The following is a 14,024-nucleotide window of genomic DNA, read 5'->3' on the forward strand; positions in this document are numbered from 1 at the left end:
ATAATTAAAAAAAAAAAAATCTACTTGGCATGTAGTATATTGAAAATAATTAATTTTTATGTTGTTTTTCTTCATCTAACCACATCATGAGAGAAACCTGGCATTTAAAAAGTTTAAATGCTGAAAATTATATATATGAATATTTGATCTTTATGACTAGGACTGTTTTTTTTTTTTTTTTAAACAAACAACTCAATTAAAACAGAAAATAATATTAAAGTGTAGTATTTTTTTTAAACCTTGAGCAATATGTGTGTGTATAATCTTAAAGCAGGTCCTATGGGTTATTATTTAATTATAATTTCCTCTCTATGGACCTCCAGCACTTCACCCACCCCATGGGCCCCAGTCACCACACTGCCTGTCATTATTTACGCCCCTGCTAGCTCCAATCAAGTTATAACAAAGTCAAGGACCTGGGAAAATTTATCACAAACAATATATAAAAGAATCCTTGTTTTAAAGTTTAAATCGGTTAGGATTTAAATAATAACAAACATGCAAAAAGGAAAAAAAAAGATTTGAATATGGCGTAGTAGGGGGAGTACCCAGCAGCTTCTCCTCCCTCTCTGTCCGGCAGGAAGTTTCTTCAGTTGGGAGTTGAGTTGAGAAGCGGCGGGCGGTCGAACCCTCGACCAGCCGGCTGAGATGACTTGAACAGCGGATGTTAGTGCACTTTCCTCCCGCTCCAGACGTTTTGTTTTTAATGAGAGTATAATATGCAAGAAGACTCAAAATGCTCTCCAGGGAAACACTATTTTCCACCAGCTCGGAGTTAGTGAAGTTGTGTTCGTGAAGGCATCATGGCAAACGTTAAAGTTGCCATTCGGGTCCGTCCTCTCAACGCAAGGTAAGTTTCAACGTTAGCTAAATGTTTTTGCTAACTGAAACGCCTAATGATGAGCTGATATTATCAGAGCTAACTTTACTGTGGCTGCCTCAATGTCTCATTTAATGTTGTTGTTGTTAGTTAGTTATGGGACTTTAGCTGCTGCTACTAATTACTCTGAAAACAATAATATTCCCGTGTTGCCTTTTGCACTGTTTTGCTTTACAGAAGTCATAACGATGACGAACATCAAGCTAGCTGGTTAGCTCGATAAAAACAACAAAAAAACCCTGTTGTGGTGCACATGGTGGACAATGACAACTGTGGCTGTCAGTAGTGTGTCTGACCAAGCAGCTTGTGTGCGTGTGTGTGTGTGTGTGTGTGTGTGTAGAGTGATGAATAATGTACAAAACATCGGAGCTAGCTGAGGTTTAAAGTGTCAAACTGCAGCCACACAACAATCATTAAAATAATGAGCTTTATTATTAGAAATTGACTGTAATGATGATTCAGATCACCTTTGCACACCATTGCTCTACTGTGAACTTTTGCACATTCCCTGATTATGTTTGCACAAAACTGCATAACTGCATTGTACATACTTTGTGCTACAGTACTTTTTAAACTGTGTTTGTTTTTTAGTGTAACTGGTCTAGAACTTTCTCTTCAGGACTTTGCTCAATTTTATTTTTGTTTTCTTATTGTGTGTTTTATCTTTGCACCAAAAACCAAAGCAAATTTCTTGTAAATGAAAACCTACTTTGTTGGAAATCCTATTTTGATTCTGATGTGTGACTGCCCCTGGGATGATGTTTAATGATTAATGTTTTTAAAACAAATAATTGTGTGTAGGAATAAAGGATAAACACCATGACAGGTAACCAGAGGTGATCAACAGATAATTAGTTGCTTGAGTCATTTTTCAGTCATAAATCCTTAATATTTACTGGTGTCTGCTTCTCTGATGCAGTGATATGCTACTTTTCTGCATTATATGATAGTTAAATGGATGTCTGTGGATTTGGGGTGCTTGTTTAGATAAAACAACTGATCTGAAAATAGTTTGTATAGAGAAAATGTTAAGTAATATTAAAAATAAAGGTTAGTTGCAGCCCTACACATTGTCGCACACTATCATGTACAGTATATTCTGTATCAGCTTACTCCAGTTCTTTCATTGAGGGTAAAGGATGTTTACACTCAGTAAAATATACAAACCAAGACCCAATCTTTTACATGGCTGCACCTTTCCATCAACTATGAATTCTTTGGATGTTTGTATATCATCGTATACACGTTCCCCCAAATTCTGTCTTGCATTTATGGTTATTCCGATATCATTTTTTCCTTCATTATTCCGATTTTGACCAGAACTTGTGGGTCAGCCAATACTGACTACTGATGCAATACCATTGCGTTAATTTTTATTTTTTGCCTACTAGTGTAAAGCTATTACTCAGTTGTTCATTTATATTTGGTGGAGTTGACATCAGCAACATTAATTCCACACTAGTTTTACACTTTGGTGTTATACTGGTGGGGCTTTCCACTTTAAAATATAGCCAAAATGCTAACATTGTCCTACAGCTATCATTTTTAATATTTACAGGAAGTCAGTTTACTAGTTGCCAGAAGCTGCACAGCATTACTTGCTGTGTAGGCTATAGTTTATGAGCGGCGAAGTGGAATCGATTTCGGGCTTTAAACTACTTTAAAATCTGTAAGTGAATGACATGGTATGGGATCAGTGCATAGACTCGCGTACTTGGCAGTATCAGTGGCATTTCTGATGCTGGTATTAGTATCGGAACAACTCTACTTTTCTCTGCTCTGTTGGTACTTTGCAAAACTTTTGGATGTCCACTTAAAATTAACGTCCACAAATGTTACTGATGTTTTCCTGAATAAGTTTGTAATGAATAGCCCAGTGCCTGGTTTAACTGAAGTTTAAGAAGTTGTTATCATAACATGAAACAAAGAAAAAGAACATCAAGTCCACAAACTTGTTTAGGGGTGAACACTACTCTGTCAGCCGTACTTCAGGGTAAAAATATATATTTTTAATATACAAAACAGATTTTATTCTCATTTGCTCATTTTACTTTAAGCTATTCCCTTCCCTTTGTGAGAGGCATTATTGGAAAAAGTTTCCCCTTGTTTTACAGTGCTGTGAAATCTGCTGTTTTAAGTAGCAGAGAAACACAGGGAGGTTGTAAAGTTGCATTGCTCCACTGGAGCACCCCTTTACATTAACAAGCAAATTGCTACAGCATGTTGAATAACAGCTCCTCAGGGTCTGTAGATATACTAGATATAAAGTCTATAGTAGTATACTGAATTATATTGAACTCCTGCAGGATGTCTTGCAGGGGTGCTTAATGTGAAGGCCTTTACAGTACTGTAACAAAGAATTATTCAGGCTATGAAAGGCTGGACAATGATTCTTTCAAACAGTCTTCCTGGTGTTTTGCATAACAAAAGGATTTCTTATACATAATGTTCACTGTCATGCAAATCTCTGCTTCCTGATTTCTGGTTCTGTCAGTCTCACTTTCCTTGCTCTTCTCTATTTTGGTGAGGATATATTTCCTCACTTATATATTTGAATAAGGGCCTGCTGTGTGACAGAGATAACATTAACACCAGGCTGGTCAGTTGCATTCCTCATTTTGCCGGGCACAGAAACGTGTTGCTCTTTGTTTTAGGATTCAATGCGACCCCTGAGAGAGCAAGAAGCCACTCACATGCAAAAAACATGTCAGTGTGATTGTGAAATTACTCATCTTGGGTTTGTATCAACACACATTTTTATGAGGTTTACTATTTTCCACCACCAACCTCGTCCCCTCCATGCTACTTAGAGCCTGAGATTGAAGGTTGGTGGTTTTGGGCTGGGCCACTGCTGGGGTTGGCAAAATGAGTCCCGCATGGTGAGGCACAGGGAGAGCTGACGATTACAACAGCCCACTCGTCGCCCTCCCCCCTAACCCACCACGGAGACAGAGCATTTGCACTACAGGCCTCATTCGCCATCATTATCGCTCCTGGAGATCGAAAATCTCTCAGCTCCATGTTGTGATTGCCTCCAGTTTCGCGTGTGTTGCATCAGATGTGCTCCGGTCCAGCTGCTGAGGCGCACATTGCCGAGCTGACCTTGTTTTACACACATGCGAGGACACTCACAGCTCCCAGTTATACACACACACACAAAACTTTGTGGAGACAGCCCAAGCTACCTCATCAGAGGAAGTCTCTTGAGTATCTGAGGGTCTGTTTTCATTTGAATCTGAAACTGGTCACTGGCGATTTCATGGTCATACACACACAAAGATTCATTGTGTTAACTGTCATGCGACGGCCTCAAGTCAAGTGGCCTAAATTCATCTGGACACCCTCTCAATTACATCTGCATCGGCAAAAAGAGGGTTTTAAACCTATTTGAGAGGCTGTCTGCAGGGTGTTGAATCCAAAATGAAACCTTTGTTAAATCTCTGTCCAGTTTGCATTTGCACGGGGAGACACTGATCAATACTGATAGCGTCCGTTAAGATGTTCTCTTCCCTATTGGAAGCTTGTGTTAGCGTCTTCTCTCCCATCTGATCTCTCTCACTTCTCGTAAACATTTGTACACTGCTTCCAAATATGGATGTTTACAGCGCTGACTGAAGCTTTCTTGTTGCTCACAGGGAGAGTGCGGATGGAGGACGGCTTGCAGTTCAGGTGGAGGACAAGCTTGTTAGGATCAGAAATGTAAAGGTGAGTATTTTGGTGAAAATATACAACCAGCTACACAGTTTTGTCCATTATTTTTGTGTGTGTTTTGTTGGGAGAAGCGTATGAAGTAGGATTAGTGTTTACTAGAGGGTATCTATCACCACAACAGGATGTTTATAGTCTTGGATCAGCCCTTTCCTGCTTGATGTCACTGTTGTTTATTGTATGTGTTGAGCTCACACATACACACAGATTGAGAGATCACGCCTGTCAAACACATGCACTCTGACACTCTGCTCACCACATTCAAACAGCAACACCGCTACTTTAGATACTTCAGATTGAGTTGCTTTTGCTCTTACAGCTGAGACACACCAGACCGACATCAAAAAAGAAGTGGCGAGGAAGGACGACTGTTGTGTCGCATCATGTCGCCTGAGTCTTGGTCAGAAATTTACACTGAACACAGTGCAAAAACTGAAGTCAATAGCCAACAAGTTGTTCTGCACCTGTGTGAGAGGAAATAATCTCATATCAGAAGGCGGTGCTAGATTGTATTCATCATCGAAAAAGGGAAAACAGAGGGCTGACAGAATGGATTCAAAACGCTAGTTAGTCAGTTAGCACACATACAACCCAACCAGATGTTGAAAGAAAAATGGATATTTATCATGCACTAACAAACAATAACACTAACAGTTACAAACCGTCTCTTTTAAAGAGCTCAGCCACTAGAAAAACAATCTCACCCTCTTGACTGGTTTGCTTTTTTCACTTCTGTTTCTCCTGGTGTGCACTGAGTTGAACTGCTGATCAGAGCGATTTCATTGGCCAACAGGCTCTGCTGTCAACATGCTGAATCGTTCGGGAAAAAAAATCAGCAAGTGCCAACTTGTGCCAATGGTGCAGGACACACTGCAAAAACTAGGATGGCAAACGTCCAACTGCTTGCTGTGTCAGGGCCCTTAAGAAACCCACCGTAGACCCATTTTTGTCTTTTTTAGGTGGAACTGGAGTCTTTATGGGGAGACAGCAGGTCAATAGTATATGCCACATAGAAGAGATGTATATCATCTGAAAACAGGGAACCGGAAGATAATTGTGAGATGCACCTCAGGATTTTGTGTCAATTATTTCTAGTGATAAATATGTATAAAAAATTGTTTTGATTAGATGCCTTTTCAAACTTTGAAAGTTTAGACTAGAACTTTATGATGGAAGTATATGATGGCCATTCCTGTGCTCAATTTTGTCTCATCTCAAGTTGTTTGGTTGCAGTGTTTGGGTTCACACCATTGGTTATACAGATTTGTTACTAAAAGAAAGCATTTTTTACCATTCAAGAATTGATAAAAAATGGTGGAAAATCCCTCTAAAATACCACATTATACTGCTGTGTCTTCTAACTAAGGTCTGTTAGCACTATTAAAGGCTGTAAATTGAACAGTTTTCTCCAATCCCTTGGAAACTTTAGTAAATAAAACACAATGGACAATAGCTTTAGTGGTAAATTAGGTGTTTTAACAGGGAAGCTGTCTCCTGACCTTATTAATAACAGTCCTATAAGCAGACGAGAGCAATGTGAAATGTTTTTGTACTGCATTTTGGCTGAAAAAAGTATTTTTTGGGTTGCTTTTTGACTCAGTTATGAGTTGAGGTCTCAGGGACACATTTGGAAATGATTATGTGAGCCTGACGTTCTTGTAAAATGATACTTTCTCCAACTTACCAACCTGCTGTGTCAGATTGCTGAGTAGACCTGTCTGATTGGTTGAGCTGCATCGCCTGCAGACAGTCTGGTGCAGTTACACCTTGTTCTCCTTGTGAGTGTTTGCATTAGCTAATGTTGAGATGATAAAAGCTTGTGTATTTGAAAGATATGGCTTGTAGGTGTTGGTGTGTTGGTTCAGTGATGCAAACATGCAAAAAGATAAAAAAAAACAGCTTACAACGAACTTCAAAACTCACATTTAGCTACATCTACTAACATATATACAAAGACTTGTTGATCATACTGGTAGTTACAGAACAGCCCCTTTTGTTTATATTTTAAATGCTGATGTATTGAGAGAAGTTGGGTGGGGGAGGAGAGAATCTGTTACAAATGATGTGACAGAGACGAACCACATATGGCCTCCCTCCGCCGTGGAAAAGGACCAAGACTCCAAAGCTCTTGCGGGTCTCATGGGAATAATTATTTATGGAAAGTGGGACAGTTTTGAAAGCTCTTGAGACAGAAACAAAAAAGAGTGGATTTTTAAAGGACAATAAATGTAATGCTGAGTAACAAACAACAAATAATACAAGCTATAAAGAGCTACTGAACAAAATTAAAAAGCATTAAATAAAGCGTTTAACCACTAGTCAGTCTCACTAACTTGATTTAGCTTTAAAACACGAGCCTTTATCAGTGGTTGAAGCTCTGCTGGCCAGCGTTGTTTTTGGCTAATCTGTTCCACTACAAGGCCATTGTTAACTTTCCTGAAAAGTGCTGAGAGGTTAAATGATCATGCTTTCAGCCAAGTCAATTGCCGTGAACAAAACTGATACCCAGAGCTTAGTGTTGCCTAATGCTACAGTTAGAGGAAGGAAAGGCCTTTTTACACAGATGGATTGTGGATTCATCATTTGGATAATGATTTGGATAATCGACTGCTTGGTGTGAAGCATAACAGTGACTAAAGGAACCTTTCCCAGCCCTCTCCTTGGCATCTAAAGTGTCCTTGAGCAAGAACTTTGACAACAATGCAACTGAATCTGCGCTTTCTAAATGTTAACATGATACTCTGATGTCACCTTGAAAATTTTCCAGTGCAATTACATTGGAGTCTGATAGTAACACGAAATCTCCAATGCCCAAATTTAATGGTGAATGTCAGATTATGATGTCTGTCTTAATAAATAAAAAGAGATTTGAGAGTCTTTGATTTTGACTTAATATACTGCTAATGTGACTGTATACACGTCAGACATACACAGGTTAATCTAAACAGGCATTTTGCACAAATAGTCATTTTTGATGTTTACCAGTTTTCATCGATTGATCATTTTTTACAAGGAGCAGGTCATTACTTAAATTAAGATCAAAGCTGTTAAAAGACACAGTCCTAGTGAGCACAAGTGAAACGAAACTAGAGGAAGAGGTAAGAATAAAATTAAAACAAAAAACAAAATGACAAATAATGCAAGATGCACGAAGATTAATGTTAATATAAATTAATACAAACAGACAGACCAAAATTAATCAAAGTAATAAAACCACAAATGAAGGAAGTACAACAAATAAAACATGAATAAGATAGGTAAAATAGATCAAAATAAACAAAAGGAAATGAAACTTAGTGATCTCAGTGCATAATGATGAGCTCCCTCTATAGATACAATACACAACAATACTTATTTCCAGGTGATTATGCACTGAAGAAATCACTCTTATTATATTATATTACCTTTCTGCCAATATGTCCTCCTAAATTCTAGGTCGGACCTTTAACCAGGCTAAAACATACAAATACACACCAAATATTGTAACTGTTATGCCTGAATGTTTCATTTTATCATGGCAGCCCAGATCCTACGTGATATATAGCCTTTATACTGATAATATAGTAATATATCAGCATGCTCTCTTATCTACAGTAATAAAGGCAGACATCATTTATAGATCAGCCACAGGTACCACTTTCTCCACTGACATTTACCAAAACAGACGTCAGTTCGGTGCAGCTTCAGTACATGTTGTGTTCAAAGTGGTGTTTCGCCAAAATCACACACAAGCTCCAGTGCTCACAATCCAGTTGTCTACTTAGAATTAATTCCTCTATATGAAAATCGATGGGTTAAGATTTAGGTAAAGTGGATACACCTGCAGAGATTTATAACCCTGTCCCGGTACATATTAAAAAAAAGCTCCTGCAATACATTGACTGTCACAAATATAACCGCATGCTGTCGCTGAGAACGATCTACTCCTCCAGGTTAAATGAGTTAATTTAGAAGAAATGTTTAGATGCTGTACTGTTTTTCCAGTTCTGCTTGGACAAGTCCAAATGCTGCTGTGCTGTTTTCAGTTCAGGATTCACTCACAGTAAGCAGAAAGGTGTTTACTGGTAATGCAGCGAGGCGACTAAAGAACTGGAGGAGGAGTGAATGCGTTGTTAATGAATGGAAACAACGTGCTTGCAATTCCGCACCATAACAGTCCCGTAAACAAAAACTATAGTACCTGGCTTATATAACAGAGATTTTTTTTCCACATGACTCATATTTGTTTTTGCTCTATTTTTATGTTATTAAATGTAACCAAGTGTTGTCTCTATACTTTGAATTTCAGTGTACTTTGCAATACTTAAGATAAAGTCCTGTTTATGGAATTTAAACCCTTTGGAATGTTTTGGTGCATTTTACACACTTTTCATTTTTATTTAATATAATTTTTTTATAATCTTCGCCAAGATTGTGTGTTTTTTTTTACTCTTGGAATTTCCAGCTCAGCTCCTACAATAAGTCTAAAATACTCTGTGTAAACAAAATTGTTACATTCATACTGTTAAACCATTGAGACCCATTCAAACTGCAATATTTTTTTCCCACAGGCATCAAAGCATAAAAACTTGCATTGTATTATTTTTGTGTGTTTTATGGGCTTTTGCCTTGGGATTTGTAATTTTTCCACCCGATTATATCATTTTTGCCATATTTGGCATATGCTATTTCCACTAAGTGCACTGTCACAAACAGTGTTTCTGTTTCTGAATTTTTTTGTGTGTGTGTGTGTATTTTCTTGTGAAAACATAGTGGCATCATGACAAAAACCTGGCATTTAAAGGGTTCAAATTCTGAAAATGAATGAATATTTGATACTTATAATTTGGACTGAACTGAATGAATGTAGAAAATAATAATAATGTATAATATTTTCTAAAGCTTGATTTCTGAAAAGCGCATTTTTTGCCCAGAGCGATACATGTGTGTGTAAAATTAAAGCGGGCCATAAGGGTTAATATTTACACTGTATTTCTTGAATTGACTTTTGATTGTTATACAATAACTGTTATTTTAAACATTAAATAAAAAAGAGAGTGTAAAAAATAACTCTTATGTGCTTTACTGTTGTGTTTTCCTCGCTGAAGCTGGACGGACGTACAGAAGGTGCCGTGGATTCGAGGGAGAAACTTCTGGAGTTTTGTTTCGACTACTGCTACTGGTCGGTGGATTCTGCAGAGCCCCACTATGCATCACAGGAGGAGGTAATGAAAAAATCCCAAACTGACTGTGTTTACTTAAACTAATATTCAGCAACTGACCAAAATAAAGCAGTATTCCAGTGATAGATTTTTTAACATTTGGCTGCTCACTGAACTATTTCAGTATTCCTATAATTTTCGCATTTACATGCTACAGAGCACAGCCCGAATAATGACTAAAGAGGCCCCTTCTCAGCACGTTACAACATCAGAGTTTGCATCCAATATTCAGCCTCAAATCTAACTTTTCTCTGATGTTGCTACTGTGGTTACTTTTTGTGGTTATCGTAGTGGAAAGATGGCAAAATAAATAGTGCTTTGACTGATTCTCTTACAGATTTACACAAGAGTAAATTCTGAAAGGAGAACTAGCACAGAGGGGGCTCTCCTGAGGCGGAAAAATCACAGTGTTTTTCTGTTTAAATGGCAATTTTTTAAATCTGAGTGTCGTCTCAAATTTTGAAACATTGTTAGAAAAGTGAATTAGATTAGAGGACGGTTTATGTCATTTTAATTTGGTAGGATCTGGTTTCACGTGTGGCTGTTTGTGCTGCATTACCAAAAGATTTATGTTGTTTTTGTGCCCTGTTGTGGGTGGAGTCCAAGTGCGTGCCAATCCAGGCTTTTGGCCACGAGTTAACTCTGGGCAAACACTAACTCTGTACCAAGAAAAGAGCCCAGAGGAAACACTGTCCGCGTAGACAAACCACAACAAGGCGGGCGTGTGTGTTGTGTTGTGTGTGTTTTTACACAGATGGCCACTCGGGGGATATGATATCAGCTCCATCTGTTACCCAGAAGTCTCTTTTCCTCAGACATGGCATGGCTACAGTCCGCTTGCTTTTCATGTCTTGGCTTTGATTGGGTGATTTGATATCTTTGTGCTGCTTTGATTGGAGGGGAACCTGAGATGGGCTCCAGATCAAGAGGAAGTGATCCCATTACAGGAAATCTCTCCAAAACCTTTTCTTTTTTTAGACTAGTTGTCATGTTTTTAATTTGTATTTCCATTGAGTTTTCATTGTTCAGCACAATAGCTGCACCCTTACAGTCACTTTTTCTCCCCTCTGCCACTCCCTCACTGCCTGCTTCTCCTGTCGTCTGAGCTGCCTTTGTATGTGTTTGAGAAAGAGCAGGCTGTGACGGCCTACACGCTGCGCAGACAGAGCAACAGACAACACTGCACTTCTTCATTTCTCCTTTTTATTCCTCTCTCAGCCTCTGGCTCAGACTGCCGCTGTCCTCAGCAGAATTGTGTCCAGTCACAGTGGCCTAGTTGCCACAAGACATTCCTTTGTTGACCCGGGGTGGGTGAAAGGACACCAGTGAAGGACAGATCTGCAGGATTTAAATCTGACCTCTTTTCCTGCACCAGAATCCAAAGAATTGCCTCTTTGACAAAGGAGCTTGTAGCTGAACACGTCAGCCGTTTACTGATCACATCACACTCAGACGGAGTTTGAATTATGGATGTTTTTAATGACTTAATGACTAAAAGTAAGAAAACACAAAAATAACGGTCAAAATTGAGCACAGTTAAATCTATAAGGTTTATTATTGTCCCCAAAAGAGTAAGTACACTGTAACGGCCATTTGAAGTCATTAGTTACTTAATCATATATTAAATGCCACTGAAATGTGTTGCACTTTGCATTATGAACACACAACTCACTAAATAAAAGTTTACAGATAACATTTATTAACTGAGTATGTAACATCCCGACTCACTATTCAAAAACGCATAGCAACACAGACACAAACACACACATACATCCAGGCCTGTGCTTCCAAAAGCACCTTTCTTGTTCAGCCTAGCAAGAAGACATCCAGCAGGCGTGAGTGTGAACATAATATTCATGTTGAAGGCTCACGAACAATTGTGGACTTGTGCTGGTTGCGTGCACGTTGCTTCACTCATCGATTCTGAGACAGCACGTGTGTTCACTTTCAGTCAGTTCACTCGGTACAACACATATACTATAGGATATTACACTCCTCGTGACCTACCTAATGACACTTCTATTCGTGCCCTTTAAGGCAGATGACGGTGGTGACATATGTGAGGCCCTGCCTGCACATATGTACGTATACATCCGTCACCACAGTCACTGATTGCAGCTGCATGGTGGGGGGAAAAAGTGTTGCACCCTGTTCCTCTTCTCTAAGGAAAATAAGTTATAGTCATCATAACAGTTTGTGTGTGAAAGAGAGAAGGAGAGGGAGAACATTAATGATGATCCAAACTTTCCCATTTTTTTCCTGGTATCTACATAATAAGTTCAAAGGTCCAGTGTGCAGGATTTATTTCAGCAGACATGGAATATTACATAATAAGTATATTTTCTTTAGTGTATAATGACCTGGAAACAAGAATTGTTTTTTTCATTACCTTAGAATGAGCCGTTTATATCTACACAGGTGTTGGGTCCTCATCTACGGAGTCCACCACGTGTCCACTGTAGCCTTTAAACGGACGAAACAATTACTGGCTCTAGAAATGGCCATTTACGTTTTTACATTGGGCAGTGTAGTTAGCAGCCCTTCCGTGATGAGCCAAACAAGATCGGAAAATACAGATTTTTCACTCAAAACTGCAGGCATCACTTAAAGCAGGCATTTCTCTTGTGGATGTAAAGACCAAGCTTTTGACAAAAAAAAAGCAAAACATACGATGCTTGTCTTGTAGGAGCGCAATTCAGACTAATGGAGCACAGTGGCAGGTGCACACTATAATTCAAGAGCCACTTTAACTATTTTATGAGACAAATCGCTCTTTAGAACAGCGAAAATGCCGTCTAAGTGGCAGGTTGAGGAGGCAGATTTTTTATACAAAACCAAAGTTTCACAGCAATGTTGGGACTTGATGTTAAATTTTCCACACTGTTGTGTCACCTCATTTCAGTTAGTGGCGTTACATTTAGGTAATTGCTCCCAAGCGAGGGTATGGATTCAATTTCTCTGTTATCTGGGATCCAAGCACATATATTTTTAACACATTAATGAGTTGGTGCTGTTTTTGCCAGCACTGGATTTTCTCACGGTTTCTACTTTTTAAATATCTTTCAGCATGCTTTTTTTTCCAGAGCAGGACTCGCTCTGAATTCGACTCGCGCTGCAGTCCCCGTGAGACAATCTGAGCCAGTGGTGGAATGAGACAGGGGGAAAGTGGATCTTGCTTTTCAAGTCCAGTGCAATCCCAGCACGCCCAGTACCCCTCAGAGGCTGGCTGTCCAGCCCCTCCCCACTCCTGCGCTGCACACGTCTATGCATCAGTGATAGTTTACACCGGATACTTGTGGGAGTTTCCATCTCATACACTGTAACAACAGAGAGACTAGACAGAAATGTGGTATCTAACTACATGTTAGGGAGCAGACGTGGTTGCATTCTTGTCGCTGAGGGTTCACCACAAGAAAAAAGCTTGTCTTAATGGTGGGAGGCTCAGTTTTTATGTTGTATGTTTGGGCAAAAACATTTGCAGTAAAGGTTTAGTAGAGAGGTAAGAGAGGGGCTCTGCTAGGTGATAAGAGGTTGTTTTCTTGGAAGAGAGTCATAATCCATAATGGGAGCCAGCTGTTGGGACTGTTTGTCTAAATGCTGCCTTTGTTTTGGGGCTAGATATTGAGCTAATAAATAGCTTTTCTCACTTTTTAATAACACAAAGCCCTGAGCGTGTTTATAGCCTCTGACAGAAAGAAACATGGGAGAGGAGAGAGAGAGAGAGAGAGGCAGAGGGTTGAGATGGGGAACAGCGAGAGAAACTGATTAGGCACGAAGAAAGAGTGCAAATGTGAATTCCTGGGGTAGAGGAGGAGCAGGAGGAGGGGAGGACAGGAGGGGAAATGGGCAGGGGGTCCACTGTGCCTCTGCAGCCCTCAGCTCTCGCCTGCCAAACTCACAGCTGCCTCACTAAGTAATTTTTCACAGTTAAATTTCAGCGCAAAGACGTCACTGCTGAGGATTCGTCTCAGAGCACAATGCTGGTTTTTATTGCCAAAAGGAGTCAGCTTGCTGGGGTTTTTCCCTCTCCTCCTCCTCCTCCTCTTCTTCTCTGTGTGTGTGTGTGTGATTTGATTATGCTTGCAGTGTTTCTAGGTCTGTATGTCAGTGGTGCTGCAGAGGGGGGGAGAATAGCTTCTCTGTGTATGAGAAGAGTCCTCCGCATGCACGTGTGCATTTACTCCCCCTCAACACTGTTCGGTCCAGTTAAGCCTGGTTTGAATTAACCACAAACA

General features: G+C 39.5%; 1 protein-coding gene across 1 annotated transcript in view; it reads left to right on the forward strand.

Annotated features, from left to right (window-relative positions):
• Positions 1-586: 586 nt before the first annotated feature.
• The window catches only part of stard9 (StAR-related lipid transfer (START) domain containing 9), a 57,367-nt gene continuing 43,929 nt past the window's right edge, over positions 587-14,024 (forward strand). Inside the window, exons 1-3 of the mRNA XM_042500143.2 lie at positions 587-850; positions 4,516-4,585; positions 9,676-9,792. Of these exons, the coding sequence (XP_042356077.2) occupies positions 804-850; positions 4,516-4,585; positions 9,676-9,792 (234 nt within the window). The 5' untranslated portion in view covers positions 587-803. The remainder of the gene's footprint in view (positions 851-4,515; positions 4,586-9,675; positions 9,793-14,024) is intronic.

The sequence above is a fragment of the Plectropomus leopardus genome, chromosome 14 (genome assembly GCF_026936395.1).
Source record: "Plectropomus leopardus strain MGB_pleo_1.0 chromosome 14, ASM2693639v1, whole genome shotgun sequence".
NCBI lineage: Eukaryota > Metazoa > Chordata > Actinopteri > Perciformes > Serranidae > Plectropomus > Plectropomus leopardus.